Raw genomic sequence first — 16,431 nt, forward strand, 5'->3', positions numbered from 1 at the left:
TACTAGACTGAGCGGGCCGTGTGGCGCACCCCCGAACGTGTGGTTCGGCGCAGCTTGCGCCGACAGTCGTCGAGTTCTTATGGTTCGCGTGTTTGTCATCTTTATTTGCTTTTGTTGTCTCATCTTTGTTGGTACGCAGTGTCAAACTCCTTATCTCCACGAACACAGTCTCCATGAGCCAGGTCTCCGCACAGCGCAGCATTATCCGACGGTGTCAAAAGCACATTGATTGTCTCTTCTATGCATCGCAAGAAACCAGGCAAACAAACCCGAGAACAAAAGGAGATCTATGAACACAAGGAAAACTCGGCAGCCATTGCTAAGTTTGGAGGCAGTCCCCGGGACCAAAACATGTATGGAAAGCCTGATTGCTGACTCTTCTAGCAGTCTCTAGCACCATCCCTCGTCCCCTCAGTCCTCAATACGGATACTTGGCACGTCTGGCGTGAAGTCGTACTCGACCTTGGCGGCTGCCTAATGATAACAGGCGACTGACCCTCAGTACGGTGCACAAATACTGCCTGTACTATCTGTTAGTTTCCCGTGATGTACTTATTCATAGTTCACTGAGTAGTCTTGGAGAGGTCAGTGACCTTGTCTGCAATCTTGACGGCAGCGCGTTACTGCAGCCGTAGACGCATCTCCTTCTCGTACTCGAAGTAGCCCCATGCACTGGTATCTGGTTCCTTGATAAAGTACGTACAGCCCGTGTTCTCGTCTCCAGGCTCGAAGTTCTGTAGCAGCCAGACAGTGCCGGCTGTGCTATCTTCTCCGATGATAACCACCATGACCCAATCTGTCTCTACCCAGATGGTTCCCTCGACCTTCTTCCCTTTGGTTAGCTTGCCATTGTCTGAGAAGTGCTTCTCGTCAGCTGCGTAGCTTTTTCTCATTTGGATGCATGCGAATCTGGTGGTACCGTTGACTAAAGTGCTCTCGTCGCTGGAGCCATTAGAATGCGAATGTCCTGACATATCAGCGCGCTTAGCTTCTGCGTCCTAGTATTCAATCTTCTGTCTTACTAAACTGTCCGCAATGATCGGCTCGTTGGCGAATTCACGTGGGTCATCCCAGTTGACTTGATCTCCATCGGGTCCCAGTATTCTCATGCATGGATGGACGAAGTAACGGTAACCGTTATAGGAGCCAATAGGTATGGGGGGTAGAAGTAGTTGCTTAATCGTGTGAAAATCTTGATGAGGAAAGACTCGTTCACGTAGTCGGTGCTGGCGAGAGCGTTGATGTAGTCTTCAGCTGTTCCAGCTTCGGGCACTGTGCAGCTCATCATATCCTCCTTGTGTACCCACAACCAAACCCTCTCTAAGTCCACAGCATTTGGTAGCGCAGCTTTGAGGAGTTTAGCGTCGTCTTCGTATACGTTGTCAGGGTCTGTGGATGGCGAACCAGTCGGGCATCGAAGCTTCTCTCTTTTCGAGAACATCCTCTCTTGGATTCCCTGGAATTTCGCGAACACTGTCGGTGAGCAGGTAAAGTTGCAATTGTATCTATACCAAGCGAGGAAGCAGGATGAAGTGAGCCAGGGAGCGCCGATGAGTAGTTCCAGGGTCAACCTTTCACACGTGTAAGGTGGGACTAGCCGCTGTTGCCTGAAAGAGCCTATTATCAGGGTCCACTGAACTTGCTCATAGTAGAACCAAAGAAAGGAAACCGAATGTAACGCTCTATCTTCAATTGTAAGATGTTGAAAAGAGCGGGCTCATTCAGGAGTTTCATGTGTTCATCTCATTAACCCGCTTTCGATGAACAACTGGTAGAGGAGACCTACCAGATTCGGCTACTTATACTAGATACTCATGTATTCTTCAGGTCTAAAGTCTTTGTAATGTTTGAAAGTTCACTAGCAATGGTCTGACATCCTCGCCACCAGCGCCGGTATACCCAACCAATCTGGAGGCAGACACAAGACTTACCTCCACACACCGTTCCAAAGTGAATACTATGTCCTTGCAACCAGATCTCCACCCAATCGCCACGGCACATCAACACCCATACACAACGATAAACACATATAAGACAAGTTAAAAAAGATATAGAATTCCCAGAAAAACCGCTCAGCATTAAATACCCAACATCATCATGCGTCGTGCGCCTTTGATCCCCCTCCCGCAATTGCAGAAAAAGTGTAGTAGTTTGGCGCAGACACACCTTCCATCCCCCTCCCAGAAGTCCCGCGACTAGAACAGAAATCGAAGAAACAGCTGCTCTACTACACCTAACAAGCAATTGGTTTGGTCTATCATCTTGTGGGCGCTTAGTTTCCCCTTTCGTTCTCATTGTCTCGTGTCATGTCTAGTACCAAATTTTTCGCTCATCGCTCACAAAGATGCTAAAGTTCATGCCTCAATACCTTCTTCAATCGTACCATGTCCGTTCATGCCGTTGCCGTTGATACCCATTCCGCCGGTCAAGGCGTTCATGGCGTCGCCGTTGCTTTGGCCGTTGGGCATGTCGTCGTCGAACTCGAGCTTCTCTTGTTGCGCGATGGCTTGTTGAGAGACGATTTCAGCAAGACGCTTGAGGCGGGGTGTTTGCAGCCCTGTTGTGCGTATTAGACGTGTTCCGATTAGGCGATAAATTGTTGAAGGGAAATACTTACAAGAGGGTGTGTATGTCTCGAGTGCTGTGATGACTCGCGGTTCTGCGATTTCGTACGGACCACTGTCCTCCATATCGACTGCTGTGAGCAACAGGACGTCGCTCTTCTCTGTCACTCGCGACGCGACAGCCTTCATGATCTCGCCGTTGATGGGCTGTTCGTAGTCGGCTACCAAGTACTGGTTCAGCAGCTTTTGGATCTGATTTGGACTCAACATCCAGCAGATGTCCTGAATGATCTCAATGTCGTTCAAGGTAGCCTTCTTCAGCTGAAGCAGCTTGGTAGCTTGCATCAGATGCTCAAGCTGTAGTGTACCCTCAGGCATGTCATGCGACTTGCACCACTCTTCGATACGGGTGATGTTGTAGTTGATCTGCAGACCTCGCTTCCATGAGAGGAAGTTACGGCGCATGAGCAAGTCGTTGAAAGCAGTGACACCCACTAACCTCAGCAACTCAGTGACACACTGTGTGATGATAGAGTCTTCGAGGTAGTAAGCCTTCATCGCCTTGTAAACGCTATTGAGCAGGGTGAGTAAGTTGTCCATGCTGTAGGCAGGGGTGTTGCTGCCCTGAAGCAGTTTTCCGAGGAAACGGTTGCTCTCGTTGGTGACGAAGCCAGGTAGCGATTGCGACTCGATGATAGCAGGAATGATCATCTTGTGCAACTTCTTCTTCAGGACCTTCATCCAGGTGTGGTAGATGTTGAACTCGAGACTCTCAAGATCATGCTTGACAATCTCCAATAATCGGTCGTACTCGTAGTTATCGGTCTTTTGTTGCTCGTACCAGTCCTCAGCGAGGAAGACGAACGACAGCATCTCGTGTACATTTGACAACCAGAAAGCGCCTGGGTTGATCGCATCTTCCGCATCGTGCTGCATGACCTCTTGTTGGATCGACTGCATGACGTTTGCGAGGAAGCGCTCCGACTCCTTGACGAAGCCGTTGTTCCACATCTCTGAGGTGACAAGGTTGATGAGGTAGGCAGGGAAGAGCACCTCCTTGTCGGTGGGTGGGGGTGTGGTAGTGGGCGATGGAATCTTCAGGTTCTTGATCAACCCCAGGGTAACCTCATCGTTCAACATATCCTCTTCGGCAAGGATGTTCTCAAGCTCAAGCTCGACATTATCGAGCTGAGCAAAGGTTGAGCCGGAAAGGTTCTGTCTGTGGATAGTGGAACCAGGAGCCATCGAGACTGGCCGTGGGTTGTACTGTTCGCTGAAGCGGTTGATATCGCGGGTATCGGGTCCGGCGCTGCGCCTCTTTGGCTTCTTCGATGAGACGAGCTTGATCAAGCTGCTGGGGGCTACAGAGGTGGAGTGACCGTTGGTCAAGTCGGCGATCGGGCCAGATCGCTTCATCAGTTCGACCTGCTCTTGCAATTCGGCGAGCTGTTGGCGAAGCGTCATCTTTTCGGTCTCGGTAACATTGCTCCTCCTCTTAGATTGCTCCAGGTCGTCCGTGGTCCTCTTAAGCGACGCACGGAGTTCCTTCTCTTCCTCCTGTAGGTGTCGCATCTTTGCGGTGCTCTCTTCGTAGCTTGTCTGCAGTTTCTTGTATTCGTCCTCCATCTGGCTGAGCTTGGCAGCGGTGATACCAGCCTGGTTGGCTTCGGCTTGAAGTTCCTTCTGGCGGTTCTCGAGTGTACGACTGCGTTCTTTGTACGACTTGATCTGGCTCTCGTAGTTCTCCACTTGTGACTTGAGCGACTTGTTTTGCTCTCTCATCGTACCGAGGTTCTGGGTGAGTTCTACGACCTTGTTCTCTAGCTTGTAAGAGATGTTCTTGAGGTCGCGAGATTCGGCGCGAAGGACCTTGTATTCCCTGCGGGCCTTCCTTCCCCTCCAGAGCTTCTGGACGGTGATGATGTCGTTGATCTCCTTCTTGTATGCGCGGATGTATCTTTGTTTGCGCCAGTTCCGTTGGATCATACGAGCAGCATCTCCAAGCCTCTTGTCCAGCATGTTCTTGCGGAGAAGGAATCCCTTTGCGGCAGCCTCAAACTTGATGAGCGAGTTTCGAACAACAAGGAAGCGCTTGCGGTCTTTGCTACCACGCCAAACTCTCTGGATGGTGGTCGCAGCCTTGACCTGCCTAGCCTCTTCGGCCTGTTCCCTGGTCATGTAGCCCCTAGCCAACGATTGCACAAGAATAACAGCCTCGCGCATCTCGAGGTAGATGCGGCGGTAGTATTTGGCTCGGAGGTTCTTCTGAATCATAACGGCCGCATCGTTGAGCCTAGCTGTACGCAAGTTCTCAAGGAAAGCAAGCATACCGGCACGGAAGAAGATCTTTGTCAAACCCATCTGGTACTTGTCGGTGCCATCGTTCTTGCCAGATCCTAGTGCTTTCTTCAAGATGGCCGTGGCCATGTTTCGGATTTCGGGCGTCCATTCAGCGGATCTGACTAACATGTAGTAACGTAGGGCGAACTCTTCGTAAGTCCATCGTGTAGGGTAACCAGCGCAACTGATCCTGACTGTTTCAAGGACACCACAGGCGCGCAACTGACTGAGAACCATGGGTCCGTCGAACTGCCAGGCAGCCTTGGCCTCGTTGGGCTTGATACATCTAATATAGTGAACGTCGGTTGAGTTGATAGTCTGCATGAGTTCGATAAGAGAAGACTTGAAGATGCCACCGAGCGTTGGCTTGCGGTTGGTCGCCATCCTTCGTCCAGCCGACATGGCAGTGCCCGGCTTAGAAGAGGCATTGGTAGCGTTCTCCTTCTCTCGGATAGACGCAGCAACATCCAAAACTTGGGTCAAGAACTTGTTGCTCGCAGCCTTGAGAACCTCCATGTGCTCATCGGGCACGGTATCTCTGTTCTTCTCGATGAAGCCATCGGATTCGTATGTGACATCGATGGCGTAATGGCAGACAGTGAAGGACGACTTGCCAAACCGAGGCTTCTTGTAGAACTTGTGCTTATCTCCAGAGTAGTTGTGGTGCAGCTTAGTAACAAATTGCTCATCTGAACCCATGGGCAAACGTGATTCTTCGTCTAATAGAGACAAGATACCCAGCTTGCCTTCAATGAGGTCGATACATGGCTGGTTGTCGGCGAAGTCGATAAAAGTCCAGTCGATCTTTTCCCGCATGTACTCCTCCTGCTCCAGCTTGAAAACGTGAGCGTTAAATTCTTGTTGCAACTTCTCATTAGCGTAGTTGATACAGAACTGCTCGAAAGAGTTCTTTGCGAAATGCTCGAAACCGTAGATATCAAGGACACCAATAAAGGTGTGGGCGTGCGAAATAACCTCCTCAGTGGCCAAACTCTCGTTTGTTCGCTCGACCAGCCAGTCGAACAAACTTGAATAGATAAACTTGGCAACGGAATCCCGCACCACGATGGCCTGCTGTTGCGTCAAGTTGGAAACGATCTTCTCTCCTCTAGTAATGAGCTGCTTCTTTACAATCCACTTGGCAAAGGTGTTTGCGTCTATTCCTAGCAGTGAACAAGCCTTGACGAGAGAGGGCTCGTCCGGCGAGAGATTTGAGTCTGTCCGAGTTGCTGTAATCTTGATGTCTCCCATGTGCAGCAGGGCCGCTAGCAGGCGCCAGATGCCGGCTTGAGTTTCCGGGGCCACACCAATTTTGGTTAAGGACTGCCTTGTAGCCTTGAACTCAGCCACATCGTCCATACCTTCAATCACAGGCGCACTGCCTTGGTTGAGGTAGCTGAACTCTTCGACCGACTTCAAGGACAGCTCTTCCCGCTCCTCGTCCGACGCACCGGCTACCAGCTGGTAGAAGACGTGGTAATTCCGCTCTTTAAGCGGCTGAAACACCAGTCTCGACCGTTCCAACAGGTATGTCCTGATCTTTGCACCAATAATGTCCGTCTGCTTATTGAACATGATCTCGATGTATTTACCGAATCGCGACGAGTTGTCGTTACGAGTAGTTTTGGCGTTACCGAAGGCTTCCATGATGGGGTTGGTAGCCAGAATCTGTTCCTCGGTCTCACTCATCGAGTCGGACTTGCCTCTCCGCTTGTGGGGGTTGTCGGGAGACTCTCGTGTCGCGAAGTATCGCATGATGTATTTGGCGCTGACCGTCTTTCCGGCTCCAGACTCTCCGGAGACGACAATGGTCTGGTTCTTCTGATCTCGCAACATGTCGCTGGGGAGGGTTAGTCACTGCCATGGTGGGCATGAGGAGTGGGGAACTCACGCGAAGGCTTCTTCAGCAATGGCGAACAAATGCGGAGCGCCATAGGATCTCTGCTTGCCAGCGTAGACCTGTACCATGCCGGGTACGTATAGTGAGTCGACTCGCGCAAAGGGATTTGTCGCAATCAGGACAATTCCGGAATATGTGTAGATCTCCTTCTGCAGGTAACGTAGCTTGATGGCCTGGAGCACTGCACTATCGTCAGTATGCCATGCTTTCGGTGTGGGGTTGGGCAGTCCGTACCAGCCGGCTCGTTTAGATGTGACAGGTTCGTAAGGTCATCGCTGGCCTCGAGCATGGCCGGGTTCATCAACGGAGGGAGATTGGGGTCATTGCCCGTCTGGATGGCAAGTATCGTCGTCTCGACGGATTTGGTCTGCGCAGTGAATCGTCGTCAGTTGCCATGTTTCGCAGTAACATCATGTCTTCTCTAGTGGGCATACCTCGCCATTCTCCAGTGTGAACACCAGCTTCACTTTGTCTCCCGCAATCTGCTTGTCCGTCACCTCGGAGGCAACCCAGCCCTCGGTGGTATCGGGCTGCCATGCCCGGGTGCCGATGTCGTAGATGTGTGCCATGGTGGGTGGTTGCGGTCCTTCTTTCTCCCCCTCCAAATGGCGGTGCGGAATCAGGGTCCAAAGGCGGCTCCCTGGTGGTGGACAGTACGCTCAGCTCGCTAAATCGGTGCGGTCGCTGGCTTCTTCCTAGTCGTTGTCGTGGGCGTCGTCAGCGTTGGATATCGCTGCAGTCACAGGGCTCGATGCATCCCTAAAGGAGAGAAGTGCAATCGTGTGGGCGAAGATATGCGAACTGTTGCCCGCCGTGTTGTCGACTTTCTCTGGTCACGCTAATCGCCTCTCACCGCCAACATCCCGCCAGCCCGCACGAGCCACCTCCAGGGGGCCGAGCCAACCACCACTGCTCAACGTCTTGGAACCGCGCAGACAGGCGTCTCACCATATGCACCTCCTCACAAATGCACACAAAATAGCCTCATCAGCCTGCGTCTGATCTGCGGCCCTCCTCGACAGACCTGGAGCAGCCTGTGACGCTGCTCGGCTTTCCTACGTGCTGCGTACCACGTCGAATGCAGGCCAGCATTCTTACTCGCACTGTCCCGTTCTCCACTCATGTCATCTAAAGCGTCAGTCCTTCCCCAGAATTTATGCAAGTAGACTCCTTGTCATCGTTTTGCCGCTCGGGAATCTCTGGTCTCGCGCATCCGTTCTTACTTGGCTGGGCCTCCTGAAACGTGCCGCCTCACCATGATACGTGGGCGTCAACACTTCACTGTACTTCGAGATTGAGAAACCTAGAGCTTCAATGTTCAACGGGTCGATCAACTGTCAAATAGTTGGCTGGCTGGTCATGGCTTAACTGTATCCACTACAGTGTGACTGTGCACTTGTACACCTGTCCGTCACTGACTCCACGAGCTTGCTACTGGTAATAAAATGCTGTTGCATAATATGAACAATTCCTGATTGAATAACTGAGTCAAAGTGTCGGAAGATGTTCGTAAATACTCGCGGACGTACCTGCGCTTTAAGACGCTCTGCAGGCGATTGCCTGGTTGTTCTGAAATGGAGGATCAGAGGGGCAAATGGACAATCACGTGCGATAACCCTTATCCATGAAACACTCCCACCAGACAGTCGCAGCCTTCCTGGTTATCCTCGAATAGCCGCATCACTTCCAAATCGTACCAATACGATAAAGTCATTCGATAGGTATTCACTCGAGTTCCTACTGTAACACCGCAAGACAGAAGACAATGTATACCTCTAGGGTACATTTTGCTTATTGTGTATAAACCAGTGAAAGCGAGCTTCTTTATCCCCCGACTATCCCTATTACCTGTCATGAGCGACAGGAGCAAAGCGATCGGTAAACTAGATCATAGACCCGAGCAATTCCATCCGGAAAAGAGCCATACGTGCGATCGATGCTTGGCAGTATGGCCAAAAGTATTGTTCAACGAATACAGTGCGGATATCTTCAAAATTGAAGAGAAAGCGGAAGAGCTTTTGTTATCAGCTTGTAACGTATGCCAAATACTTGGAATGGCGATGCAGGTACACCAAGATGAAACGCCGAGCTTGGAATGGCCTTTTCTATTGCGTTGGGAACGTCGGTTGGGCCACTCAGGCGTGGCTGTCTTTCATGATTCGAACGGCATCAGAAGAGGGGACAGCGGTCGACCGGGAATCGTCAGAGTTTGGTATTCTGGGTCTTCCAGAGCTGACAGTTGGAAAGGTCACGAAACTCTTGAGCGCCTACACGTTGATTTTGATACAATCAAGAGCTGGCTTGACAAATGCGAGTCGCATATTCAGTGCAAGTTCGGTGTACAAGAAGGGCCGCGGAATATAACAGTCATCGATTGCATGGAAAGAGCTCTCGTTTTAGCATCTGTAGACTGCCAGTATGTGGCTTTGTCGTATGTATGGGGTGGCTTGGTCTTCAAGACAGACTCGATATCCGGACTTCTGCCTACTACGTTGCCTCGTACTATAGAGGACAGTATCAAGGCTACCCTACTTCTAGGTTATCGGTATCTCTGGATTGAGTGAGTTTCTCTGCACTAGTTATCTAAGGAGTTTGAGCTAATGTTACTCACAGCGCCTTCGTAAGTACCACTCTTGGCAAGTTCGCGTTTCTCATCAAAGCACTAGTGTATAAAGCAGGATGACGCAGAGGACAAGCATCGTCAGATCCAACAGATGGACTTGATATACACCTCAGCGGTGCTCACTCTGATCGCTGCAGCAGGCAATGACCCCTCCTATGGCCTACCGGGTGTAAGTAATGCACGGAAGATGAGGTATCGAGATGCTGCTATAGGAAGCGTATGCGTGTCGTTTGTTCCAGACGCAGTTTACCGTGTTGTTGCCGATTCTCGGTGGTTCACACGGGGGTGGACATTCCAGGAAGGCTACCTTCCGCGCAGAAGACTATACTTTACAGAGAGTGGGGTCTTATTCATTTGCAACCAGGCACAAGAACACGAAGGCTTCCAGCGTAGTATACCTGGATCGGATTTCTCTCTACTCGAAGGTACCTTGAATCCGCGAGCCTTAGGGGGTAGGAATGACGGATCTCGCGGGCTCAACGAAATCATGCAATTGCTGGAACAGTACACAAGACGTGAACTCAGCTACGAAAATGACGTCTTGAACGCAATACTGGGCGTTCTGAACTACCATCATACAAAGAACCCGTCTATTGGTACCATATGCGGCTTACCATATCAAATACCAATGGCCGGCCCGGGTATCATATGCATAAAGTGGAAGCACCAAAGTCCCACTACCAGACGACTAGGATATCCTAGTTGGTCACCATTTGGCTGGATTGGTCGTGTTGAATTCTCAGATATCCCGTATCAATTTCGTTCATCGGAGAAGGATGCTGCCGACATTTCTCGTCACATTCGAGATGGGTGCGGTGACTGGAACCATCGAGAGACCTCACAGTACTTACGAATCACCGTCAGTGTTCATCATCTTCCTATAGTGAATCTAGTACAGTCAGGTGCGGAAAGAATGGGGGGTATACTTTCAGACCACCCGAGAACGATGCTGGTGCTTCCCGTCGGCGGTGCTAAGGGGAATAATGGAGGCTGTAACTTTTACATGCACATTATATGGGATGTAGCGCCACCTGATCACTACGACAGCACTCGGGTCACATGCGCGGCCATTAACGATCATGACCTGGCACATCTGTCGATGATGGTACTACAAGACTACGGAACTCATTACGAACGTACAGGGTTTGCGGTGCCCGCCGGTTTTGATTACACGTCCATGACAAAATCAGCAGGGTTGGACGAGTTGGCTTCCACCACCAATGGCATACCGACCGTATGCCCTACCGAAGATCATGACACTTCTTGGTATCACAGCAGCGATACAAAGACTTTAGCTTGGCTGCGAGGCACAAGAAAAGTGACCATTACTCTCGGCTAAGATTCCTCCTCGATCAGTCCACTTCACATTATAGCGGCCTTCTAGACCACGCAACATACGTCCGATACAAGGGGCCTTCCAAGTCTCAGCTCAAATCCGCCTTTCTACCTGCCTTTGTTATTTGGACGCGAAAAGCGCGCCTGATCACCACCATTTCGAGTGTATCTCGTTCCGGAATCAAGGACTCGAGGAATCTCACCATGCTCTCCCCATGGAACGTATCACAGTTTCAGATTGTATCTTGGGAGTTAGCACTGCGTCGAGACGAATTCGCCTTACCGATATGGAAGGAGGCCATGAAGCAGAGAGTTTATTGAAGGCTTTGATTAGAAAAGAGTGAACAACCGAAGTGGCGAGGATATCAAGGAAACTCAACGCGATAACGTGACCGAATTCGTCTGCTTCTAACTCGGATTTGTAGAAACAGCTCCGGAACCTTCGCAGTCAAATTCCGAATCTGCCTCTCTTCCATCAGTCACTTCCATCCCCTAGGAACCAATCCCTTGCGCCCTATCCGTCCTCTCCTCCTCAAACACGCCATCCACGGTGCAAGAGAATGGGAGGCTGAGGCGGATAAAAGAGGGTAGTGAGATGGGGCGTAGTAGGTGAGGGTTGGATTGGGTTGGCTGTGGGCATGACTATGTATCAGGGCTAGGGCAGTGCGTGTGCGCTGAAAAGTTATGGGCTTGTCATAATCTCACGGTAGATACACAGACATACAGACATGAAGACAAGACGCTTCTCTTCTCTTTGTATCTCATGTATATCATTTAGTATGACAGTAATAACGACCCAGTGTTGAACTCTACTTTTCGAACTCTATTCTTTGCAGTTCCTAGCCAATGTATGCACGAAACCAATCAGACGCCATGCGAAAGTCTCCTACCCATACTTTTGAGGTCACGGATATGCGGCAGCGAACCCAACATATCAGAAGCCGTATCATTTTGGTGTTGCTTAACGAGATCAGAAGGGGATGGAGAGCGCTTTTCGACGTCCTCCGTTCTTTCTTCGCGATCCTGAAACGGGCTGTCCGCCTAGTACAAGACCCTGGTACGGATACATGCTGCAAAAAGTTAGCTGTCTGTTCTACCCGAGTCAGAAAAGATGTAGGTATAGACTTACAAGAAAGCTCCTCCAAGCTCGTGAACAAATCTCTGATTTCACCCTCCTTGACTTCACTGATATCTGCCATGAGGTACGCGACATCGCCTCTTGAATCGGACATTTGCTTCTCAATGTTGTGGTGGAGAAGGATACCGTTGACTTGTCTCAACACACCGGGTACGTTCTTATGGATGTAGATGACACGCATGCAGTCTGGTTGGTCGAGAGTCAAGCTTCTCAGGTTGACTTCTGGTAGGTTGACGGCACCGAGTGTAGTACCCTCGTTGACGTAGCGGACGAGTGCTGTGCTGACTTCGACACCGATGGCGGATTGCGCTTCCTCGGTGCTGCCACCGATGTGGGGAGTGAGGATGATGTTCTTCAGGCCGACAAGGTCCTTGGTCCAGGAGTTTAGGTCGCTGGTGAAGTAGTCGCCGTTGCCGGCGGGTTCGTTGGGGAAGACGTCGATGGCGGCACCAGCAAGCTTACCAGAGCGGCTGGCTTCGATCATGGCGGGGATGTCGACAACAGTACCACGGGCGTTGTTGATGAGATAGCTACCGTCCTTCATCTTTGCGAACTCTGCCTTGCCAATCAGGTTCTTAGTTTCAGAGGTAGCTGGAACGTGAAGGGAAACAAAGTCGGCTTGTGCGAGGAGGTCGTCCAGCGTCGCTACTTGTCGCGCAGTTCCCAGACCCATGGTGGTCAGGACGTCGTAGTAGATGACGCTCATGCCCATGGACTCGGCCAACACACTCAATTGGCTACCAATGTGTCCGTAACCGACTATACCCAGCGTCTTTCCGCGAATCTCCCAGCAGCCTTTGCTGACCTTGTTCCATGTGCCATTGTGTAGTTCCATGGAGCGGTCAGCGAGCTGACGGGCGAGCGCGATGATCTCCGAGATGACGAGTTCGGCGACAGAGCGCGAGTTGCTGAAGGGCGAGTTGAAGACGGCGATACCCTGGCTGGCGGCAGTTTGGAGGTCGACCTGGTTCGTTCCGATACAGAAGCAGCCGATGACGATGAGGTGCTTTGCCTCCTCCAGCACCTTCTTGGTGAGCTTCGTCTTTGAGCGAATACCAATGACGTGAACATCGCGAATCTTCTCAATCAGCTGGTCCTCTCCCAGACTGGCCTTGATTGCCTCGACCTGGTATCCCTGGCCCCTGAGGATATCGACACCGGCTTCGTTGACATTCTCGAGCAGTAGGACCTTGATGTCCTTAGTATCGAACGGCTTCAACTGCTTGGCGAGTTGTTGCGCGTGCAAGCTGTTGGCTTGATTGCTGACGCTGCCCGGGGTCGGTGGTTGCCGGAATGTGGAGGGCGGGCTGTGGAAGGAGAGGTTTGGGCTGGTGCTAAGGTTGAGGCTGTTCGACACTTGACGTGCGAGTTGGCTGATGCCGCTGCCGGCGATGTCCTGTGCGGGAGTCATGGTGTGTGCGCGGGGATGATTGCGGAGGTGGTTCGGAGGAGGGATGCGACAACTCAATCTGGTTGTATGATCCAGAAGACGATGGAAAATCCAGGCTATTAATACTGCTGGATGACTCTTCTACTACGGCGACCAAATTGTGAAAAGCTCAACGAATCACAGAGTAACTACAAGGCAGGTTCTAGGAAACTGCGGCGAAGGATGACTGGCGGCGACAATGCACAGCAACAACAAACGCATGTGAGTTGACCCCCACTTATTTAGGAGTACGTGATGACTGTGTGGAACTAATTTTCCCTACAGTGACACCTACAGTTGACTCAATCGGCGTCTTCTGGCGTGACGCTTCTCAAAAATTTCTCATGCCGCCGATGATGCCATGCCGCTCTGGCCCTTTACCCCACCAGGAATACCTAGCTTACCAGCCCTCCGCTTTCGGAAGTCTGGTATGCAGGTCCAGGCACAAGTGCTTCGTAACGGATAATCAGTCATCACATATGCATAGTGAACTGCACTGATTTACGACGTAGAGTCGTCGTTGTATTCATTATCTATTGGCTTGAATCTGCTTAAGCTGCTCAAACCTCCCGAAAAACTTGTGTTCATTGTCATCCTGAGCATACCTCACCAAAGGCATCTGCTGCATATATAACAACCGCTTACAACTTCTGCTCGTTCATGGGCCACTGGTATCCTAAAAGAAAATTGTCAGCAAGTTTGTCGGAGTTCGCTACAGAAGTGAGACCCTACCTGCTGCGTCGCTGAACTTGTATCCGTAAGAAGAAGTGAAGTCGTCCAATACGGCAGGGCCGCGGGAGCCTGATGATAGTTAGCCAATGTATGCTTGGTTCATCGTTCTAATACGAACCGTATGGGTACTCCATAGGAATGATCTCCTTGTTGTCATCAAGGTAGTGTAGGAGAGGTGTGAAGATCCTCCAGCTGGCATCGAGTTCATCGTCACGGACGAAGTTGGAGTGGTCGCCCTTCAGTGCGTCGAGAATGAGCGATTCGTATGCCTCGGGGATCTTCAGATCGGAAAATCGCCGTCTGTAGGTAAGGTCGAGTTCTGTGACAACAGTCTGCATGCTGAGACCGGGCAGCTTGGAGTTCATCTTAATGTAAACACTCTCGTTGGGCTGCACTCGGATGACAAGCTCGTTTCGTGGAATGTCCTTGAAGATACCAGAGGTGACATCCTTGAACTGGATGCGAACCTCGGTCTTCTGCTCGTTCAAGGCCTTTCCGGCCTTCAGGATGAAAGGCACACCGTCCCATCGCTCGTTCTTGATGTAAGCGACCATGGATGCGAAAGTGGGGCATCGCGAGTCCTTGGGAACTGTGTCGTCCTCCTTGTAGCCAGGCTTTTGGCCGTCCAGCGACTTTCCGTACTGTCCGATAATGACGTTCTTGGGCTCGATCGAGGCCATACCACGGAGGACACGGACCTTTTCGTCACGGATGTCTTCAGCGGAGAAGGAGATGGGTCGCTCCATAGCGAGGAGGGTCAGGACTTGCAGCAAATCTACAACCGTTAGTTATCCGTTCTCCTAACCATGAGTCTTCCACTTACGGTTCTGCATAACATCACGGATGATACCAAACTCGTCAAAGTATCCTCCACGGCCCTCAGTTCCGAAAGGCTCCTTGAAGGTGATCTGGACGTTGTCGATGTGGTTCCTGTTCCAGGTTGCGCCGAAGAACTCGTTGCCGAACCGGAGAATGAGGATGTTCTTGACCATCTCCTTACCCAGGTAGTGGTCAATTCGGTAAAGCTCATCTTCGGTCCAGTCTGGCGCCAATGCGCGCTGGAGCTCTCTTGAACTCGGGAGGTCCTTGCCAAAGGGCTTCTCGACCTGTGTGACGGCGGTTAGCTGCATGCGTCCGGGAAGATGCATACGAGCAACTTACGATAACACGAGAAATGCCGTTCTTGGGATAGCAGTTGCGCTTCAAGTGCTGAGAGACTGTAATGAAGACACTGGGAGGAAGAGCCATGTAGAATATCCTGTTGTTCTCCTTGCGGCCCTTCTCGATCTCTTGCATGTGCTTCTCAAGTGCGATGAAGGAGTCATCCTGGTCGTACTGGCCAGAAACGTACGAGCAGAATTCGCAGAACTCGTCCAACTGCTTCTCCAATTCCTTTGTAGGGGTCTTAATGTAAGACTTGACGCGCTTGAGGTACTCCTCACGGTCCATCTTCGTGCGTGCATATCCGACGATGTGGATGTTCTTTGGGAGAAAGTTGTTTCGGTGCTGTATTGGTGGTCAGAAGTCGAATGCGAGTCTTTATCGTGCAACCTACGAGGCCGAAAAGCGCTGGGAACTGGAATGACGTTAGTCTGATGCTTTCTCATATATTTGCTTCTTTACATACAGTCTTCTTCTTGGCTAGATCACCGGAGGCACCCAAAACAACAATGATGGTGTTGTCTTTGAGCTCCATGTTTCTATCCGAAATCGTGTTAGCCGTGGTGCTCAGAATCTCACAAGCGCGTTGGTCGGTTTCGCGCATCGAGCAACCCCTCCACCGAGGAGCGCGATGCAGTTCAGCAGAAAACAACTGCCGGATAAATTGATTACATATCCAAACAGCTCTTCCGAGGCTGTGAAAGATCGATTAGAGACGGTGAGGGCTACCTACCCGGCATTGACCTCCTCATGCTTAGGCTGGATAACCGTGTCCGCCATTGTGTTGATATGTAATGTAAACGCTTTGCGGGAGGGGCGGTCGCAAGGTTACAGCTCAATTAAGGGCTGTAGTGAGTGATGGAAATAAGGTTACACGAAAGATCTCGATGTAAGGGCGGAAGCTACGGATAGGACGTTGGTGTGAGAGGAAAAGTCCTATGTAGTGGGGTTATCGGAGCTGCTCTAGCGGTTTCGCGTGGTGGTGACGTTGGTTAGCTTTAATTTGCCGCTCGAACGCCGGTGATAGGGTATCAGACAGGAATGCTCACACATACACACAGCGAGGTCTGACGTCTTTAAAAGGGCATCAATAAACAACTAGGCCATTCCTCAAGCATCACTAAGCGGCCGCACGTCTTGCAAAGCATCTCCGGCACCAGTCAAAACCCTTGAAGCCCGCCGGAGGAGACCTTGCTAAAGCCGTACCCT

At 51.1% G+C, this 16,431-nt stretch overlaps 4 protein-coding genes across 4 annotated transcripts; all 4 read right to left on the reverse strand.

Moving 5' to 3' along the window:
* Positions 1 to 620: 620 nt before the first annotated feature.
* ALTATR162_LOCUS11906 (uncharacterized protein) lies at positions 621 to 1,441 on the reverse strand (the record flags this gene model as incomplete). Its single annotated transcript, XM_043319550.1, has 2 exons — positions 621 to 942; positions 1,122 to 1,441. The coding sequence occupies 2 exons, from the start codon at positions 1,439 to 1,441 to the stop codon at positions 621 to 623; spliced, it is 642 nt and encodes a 213-aa protein (XP_043175485.1).
* A 913-nt stretch (positions 1,442 to 2,354) lies between these two features.
* Positions 2,355 to 7,373, reverse strand: ALTATR162_LOCUS11907 (uncharacterized protein; the record flags this gene model as incomplete). Its single annotated transcript, XM_043319551.1, has 5 exons — positions 2,355 to 2,557; positions 2,618 to 6,744; positions 6,796 to 6,985; positions 7,039 to 7,171; positions 7,239 to 7,373. The coding sequence occupies 5 exons, from the start codon at positions 7,371 to 7,373 to the stop codon at positions 2,355 to 2,357; spliced, it is 4,788 nt and encodes a 1,595-aa protein (XP_043175486.1).
* Positions 7,374 to 11,803: 4,430 nt separating this feature from the next.
* On the reverse strand, positions 11,804 to 13,311 carry ALTATR162_LOCUS11908 (uncharacterized protein; the record flags this gene model as incomplete). Its single annotated transcript, XM_043319552.1, has 2 exons — positions 11,804 to 11,832; positions 11,892 to 13,311. The coding sequence occupies 2 exons, from the start codon at positions 13,309 to 13,311 to the stop codon at positions 11,804 to 11,806; spliced, it is 1,449 nt and encodes a 482-aa protein (XP_043175487.1).
* A 659-nt stretch (positions 13,312 to 13,970) lies between these two features.
* Positions 13,971 to 15,757, reverse strand: ALTATR162_LOCUS11909 (uncharacterized protein; the record flags this gene model as incomplete). The annotated part of the gene is made up of 7 exons (XM_043319553.1): positions 13,971 to 14,005; positions 14,062 to 14,130; positions 14,180 to 14,836; positions 14,885 to 15,167; positions 15,223 to 15,567; positions 15,617 to 15,637; positions 15,689 to 15,757. 7 exons carry the CDS (start codon positions 15,755 to 15,757, stop codon positions 13,971 to 13,973), a joined length of 1,479 nt encoding a protein of 492 aa, XP_043175488.1.
* Between the last annotated feature and the right edge of the window lie 674 nt (positions 15,758 to 16,431).

This window comes from Alternaria atra (genome assembly GCF_907166805.1).
Source record: "Alternaria atra isolate CS162 genome assembly, contig: 37, whole genome shotgun sequence".
Taxonomy (NCBI): Eukaryota; Fungi; Ascomycota; class Dothideomycetes; order Pleosporales; family Pleosporaceae; genus Alternaria; species Alternaria atra.